We start from the raw sequence: 6,000 nt of genomic DNA on the forward strand, positions 1-6,000 counted from the left end.
ATTCATCTTGAGATTCTTCCAATAAATCTGTTTTTGGTTTGCAAAATGCAGTAATTGACATTGTTGTCTGAGCAGTTGCATGCTGTTTCTAAACATATGCATATATTTGCATGTTTACTGCCTGTTTTACATGTCTAGTGTAGTGATGATATAACACCCTCCAGAAAAGAGAACTGTACCTCATTGCACGGCCTCAATTAGCAGAGCATTTATGCATACGTTTTGTCTTAGCACTGATGCTCACATTTCACCAGGGGCTACTGAGCCCCACTGGGATCAAGTACCCCTCATGTTCATCATTGCACCAACATACGCTGTGAAAAAAATTCATTGCCTCAAAATAGACAAAAAATGAAAGAGGGAGGAGATGCTTTTCTAACATCATCTAGTACTTGTTTTTAGGATCCAGATCTCCTTAGTCCCTTAGCAAGTCTCCTAGAGGCACAATCCCTTAGCAAGTCTCCTAGAGGCACAGTTTTCCACGAGGACTTAACCAGAGCATCCCACAGTTTGGTCAGTCTTTGTACTAACTGGTAATCCCTGGGATATAGTTATTACTACAGTAAAGCAATGTGGCTTTCAGAACTTGGACTCCATGGAACGTTTGCTAGGATGCTTGTAGGGTTCTGCAATGACAAATAATTCCATTAAATATTACATGTGTTGTTTTGAGAAAGTTTAGCTTCATAGAGAACAACTTTGGAACATGTACATATATTATTTATTGACGCTTGTTCCATGCACACATCTGGGATGGCCTAATTCAACATCTGTTCCTGATTAAAGTGGACATCTGGTATTTTACAGGTAATTATGAGACATAAGCTTATTGTCCTCTAGGCCTACCAGACAAATTGAAACCAAGCTCTCTAGGTGGATGGCAAAACATAGTTCAGTGCTGGGCGCAATTCTTATCACACTTTTTGCTTGGTACTTCAGGATTTATGTTATGCCCTGTTTGCAAGCAGAAGTCCCAGTGCCAGTTTGAGTATTGTGTCCTAGAATCAGAAAGGAAAAAAAAAAATTTCCAATACAGAGGACTAAAATGGGAAGTTTGAAATCTTCATTCTTGTTAAACTTTATCCCTTGTTTGCTCTGAACATCTGAATTTGTGATCTTTCTTTTGCCCTGAGAAGTAAACTTGTCATACAGCAAAGAAATGAATTTACCTACAAAACAGCTCAGTGATTAGAGCATGGGGAGAGAGAGTTTGTTCTCTGGTATGTTGCTCAGAGAGGTAGATTGGCTCATAACTATCACCCTGTGATCTGATGATATTCTATGTACTGCAAGAAGCCCCAAGTGACTCTCCTCTACTCTTGTCCTGGATCAAAGTGCATAATGCTTTATTGTTCAACATGAACTGTAAAGATTAGCTTTGCTTCTGCTCAACAAATACAATATCTAATCCTTTCTTTTTTGTTAGTACTTTGTTAGTTCATATGGCTACAGTCATTTTAACTACAGGAAACTAGTACTCTGAGATCCAGTCTAAAAGATCCCAAAAGGAAAGGATTGTGATCTTTGTTTCTTGTTTTACTCTGTAACAATATTCTCTGGAAATGCAAGCCAGTGAATAGATAATCTAGCACATTTATCCCTGTTAGCAGCTCTATTAGTTGCAGAATTTGATTTTTGTGCTTCAATTTATCTACATGAATCTACTGCATCTACACGTTTAAGTGTATGTATTTACAAAAACAGACAAATGCCTAGCACTGGCATTACGTTCCTTCTTCAGGACCTGTAAAACAGCTGTAAAACAACTCAGAAGTACTGCAATATAATTGCAAATATCAGGCAGATATTGCAAACGCAAATTGTAATGCCAAACTATGCTAGTACTACTAAATGACCACTTATACAGAAACTGCTTGTTTGATGGGTCAACTGTGTTTATGCACTTTTCTGAAAAAGTGGAAGGGTGGGCAAAAAGTGTTTCTTAATCAGGTAATTTTAAAGTGTATCCCACAGCACTCCATCAAAACTCTTACAGCTTTTCTTCAAAGCTGGATAGTAATTATGTGATCTCTGTAGCTGTAACTCATCCTATAAACATTTGAGTGTTTGAGAAGCTGTGCAATTTTAGTTTCACCTCTGCTCTGTATTTATTTCATTTTATTTACTAAACTTTGCCAGACCTGTTATCCACATAACTGTAGGTTTTTTTCTTGCCAGGTATTATCAGCCGCCAGGAGGCAGAAGAGTTGTTGATGAATAAGTCTGAAGGAACATTCCTGGTGCGAGTCAGCGAGAAAATCTGGGGCTATGCATTGTCTTACCGCCAACAAAGTGGATTCAAACACTTTCTGGTTGATGCTTCAGGGGATTTCTACAGCTTCTTGGGGGTAGATCCAAACCGACATGCAACACTCACAGATCTTATTGATTTTCACAAGGTAACACTTGCTGGTAGAGATCAATAGATGACTGGAGTGGATTAATAATTTAAAGAGGAACCATGTAATCTGAAACCAAACTGGAAAGTAGAAGTAACCATACCGGAAAAAAAAACACGTGTGTATGTTTATATACGCATATATATATTCTGCAGTAAGCCTAGCCGTAACAATTAGAGCTTGTTTCTTTTGTTGTAGTGAAGCAGAAAGCTTCTCCCATTCTGTCAGAATCTTGTATTTGTGTACCCTGCTAGCCAGATTCTTATGCAATGCCTGCTTTATTGGACTAAAAATGGACTAAGAGCTGACAGAGCTAAAACTTTTTGAGCCTCCTCTCTCTCTGCAAAATTGGATTGGAAATACCATAAGAAAGATTTTTTTAATGATATTTCAGTATTTTTCAGCCTTTGATGTGAAGGCTGTAAAATACAAAAGCATAGGAGTGGGGCACAACAATAAAGAAGGGAATATGGAAAGGTTCTCTTTTAAGGATGTGCAAAGAGTCATTCCTTATTACCCAAAACTATCTTATGAGAATAATTTGCTACAAGTCTTTAGTGGCCTTAGATGGGTTTGAATTACTTTACTCCTGTTTCCTGTTTGCCAGACTGACTAAAAAGCAGCGCCGTTTCTGATAGTGTACGTTGTTTTCATCTTCTTATATCTCCTTCTCCATCTTTTTCATGTTTTAATCCTGCTTTTCTCTTTCAACCACCTATAAATTTTTACTTCCCCCTCTCTTCTCTGAAGCCTCTAGAGAGGCATAGGCCTTCCTGTTTTTACACTTTTCTTACTAATTCTATGAAGTTGGCCTCCTCTCTGCCAACTCCTTTCTCCCATCTTATCCATTGGCATGTGTGCACATAGAGTTTTTCTTTTATATATATGTGTGGTTTTTTTAAGATCAAATAAAAAATAAAAAGCAAAGACAAATGAGTTTTGCTTTAGTGTTTCCTCCTGCCTCCAGATTTCTCCTCCACTGAAAGAATTTGATCTGGCTCTGCTAAAAAAAAAAAAAAAAAAAAAAGGGGGGGGGGGTCACTGCGAACTTATATTTCCATACATTTTGTCTATATTTGACAAAAAAGTCTCCTTCCTTCCCCTATATGAACAAATTCTCTTCTTTTCTTTAAAAAAAAAAAAAAAAGCAGTGTAAAGGTAGATAAACATTTAAAAAAAAATTAAGATCCTTAAAATAGTCTTAAATAATCTAATAATATTAACTGTGCTAAGGATTAAGCTTGTTATACAAGAGAAACTATCAGTAAATATGTTAAATGTTCAACCTAAGCCCAGTATTTTGATTTGAAAAATCAAAATGTAGACTACTTTGTCAAAATACATATTTGTGCATGAACATCATCTATATTAGTGTACTGAAAAGAGGGTCTGACCAGGGCCTTGTCCAGGAAAGAAAAGCCTATGTACCACTCTAACTCAATTGCAGATTATCAGGCTTTGAATGTAGGAGCTCTGACTAAAATGGTATCCTCCCTGTACCTGGGAGGGTGAAAAACTGAATTTCAACCATGCAGCTCATTCCAATCATCTACTTGCCATATTTCTAAATTTTCCTTGCGTCCTTGCTCATCCTTAGGTGTCCTCTGATGATGAAAGTCAATAGTTCTCCCTATAGTGAGATTATCAGAGATTATTCACCTTTAATGTCACTACACAGTTCTCTCTTAATCTTCTAGCTTACTAGCAATGTTAAATTTGGTCTCTTTGGTGATTAGTTCAGCAGGCACCACTTTTTGTGTCTTGCATGGTTTTCTCTGAAGCTTTTCTTCCTGCCCTTACTGACGAAGTACATTGTCAAGTGACCCCATAGCTTTTTATAAGCAGCTATGCAATCTATATGTAAATGGTTGCAATGTGGACATACTTCCTGTTCTAGTTATTGCTATATTGTTTGGAAAAGTTACTGCTTGGTCTTTACTGTTTTGCATAGCAATCTACAGGTAGTTCAAATCACAACATTTTTTGCAGATCAATGTATTTGAATCCACTAATGAATACTAGCACAAATTATCAATGGCACAATGGCACAAGTAAAAAATAAGCAAATTATGAAGAAAATGAATAGTTGATAGGATCCTTTTACTGCTCTGTATATTTTATCAAGCATTCATTTGTAATTGGTTACCTGTTACGGTTACCTGTTACAGCTGAGTTATGGTTTTTATTGCTATCAGTTGCTTTTCTTAGAAGATAGGCAAAGGCTTAGACATCTGTGAATCATATTTTAATTGGTTTTATCTTTCTAGGAAGAAATCATCACATCCTCAGGTGGGGAGTTACTACTGGAGCCATGTGGACAGCAGAAGAACCCACCAGACTACAGCCCTTTATTTGAATAACTGGTCCAGGACTAATAGGAATACGTTTTGGATAGCTGCAGTAATAGATATGTGCAAAAGTAAATGCAAATTATGAAAGTAAATGAAATTTCAAAGCCACTCGTCTTGTGGCCAAAATTCTCATTAGAAAGTCCAAAATATTTTTGTTTCATATCTGAAGATGATAAATTGCTGGCAGATTACCAAGGAGTATTCCCAGAAATTCTTTTAGGGCTTGTGGACAGTTGCATTGAAAACTAAGTTCCTATTTTAATTTTCTCCTAATGTCTAAAACTGAAAATACAACAATGCATACTTTTAACAGCAAGAACTATGGGAAATATTTATAGAGAATTGTATGAATACAATTGTATGAATTGTATCAATATTGTTGAACAGTATTTTTTTCCAAAGCAAGGTTTCTCAGTTTCCATTGACAATCTCATAACTCAGTGGTGCACTTATGGTAACAAAGAACACAGTCATGAAATATCACTTTGTAGTTTATAATTGCTTAAACGTTTAGGTATAGCTGGAAACTTGTTATCCTACTTTTGAATTAAGGCCTACAAAGTTCACATTGATACAGATAGTCAGAACAAGGTAATTTCCATTTTGTTTAAGATTTCATGCAGCCCAGCTGCCTTGGAAGAATTTTACTCCTGTAGAGAAAGTGGTTAGTTTATTCTGAACTAGTTATCCTAACGGAAGTAGTTTCTAAGAAGAACGAAAAGTTTACAAATCACTCAGTGGTGGAAAGATAGTTTTCCTAAAGGGGAGTAATTCTGAACTTTAAAGTACTGCATTAGAGATGTGCAATTCCTTCAGGTTTGATTTGTACCAACAACCACAACTCACATTGACCTTGTCACGTTCTGAGCTTTCTGATGTGCCAGATGCATGTTGGAGATTCCTGCCTTTACTTTGCTGTACTTCCAGATACTTTCCTTAGCTGAGCTACCAGCAAAGGAGGGGATGTTACATGCATCCCTAGGAAAGTCACAGGTAATAACATCAGTTTCATGCTATTTCATCTCTTAAAAAGATGTAATGTGTTCTCAATGCATTTGTTATATATCTACATGCTAAAAAACAAGAGACTAGATCTGTAGGTTGTAGATCTATAGAGCAGTTGCTTAGTGTTTGGATCATAAACCATCTCATCGCAACAGTTAACTTTAACAGTTAACAGCCTGCCTGAAACACGTAACTTAGCACTCATTGAGCTCTGGGCTGCCATATGCCTGCACTGTTTCATTGGT

At 36.6% G+C, this 6,000-nt stretch overlaps 1 protein-coding gene across 1 annotated transcript in view; it reads left to right on the forward strand.

Annotated features, from left to right (window-relative positions):
* The window catches only part of SH2D4B (SH2 domain containing 4B), a 69,533-nt gene extending 64,656 nt beyond the window's left edge, over positions 1-4,877 (forward strand). Inside the window, exons 7-8 of the mRNA XM_009688053.2 lie at positions 2,179-2,399; positions 4,667-4,877. Coding sequence (XP_009686348.1) covers positions 2,179-2,399; positions 4,667-4,759 — 314 coding nt within the window. The 3' untranslated portion in view covers positions 4,760-4,877. The remainder of the gene's footprint in view (positions 1-2,178; positions 2,400-4,666) is intronic.
* Positions 4,878-6,000: the final 1,123 nt, after the last annotated feature.

Source organism: Struthio camelus, chromosome 7 (assembly GCF_040807025.1).
Source record: "Struthio camelus isolate bStrCam1 chromosome 7, bStrCam1.hap1, whole genome shotgun sequence".
NCBI lineage: Eukaryota > Metazoa > Chordata > Aves > Struthioniformes > Struthionidae > Struthio > Struthio camelus.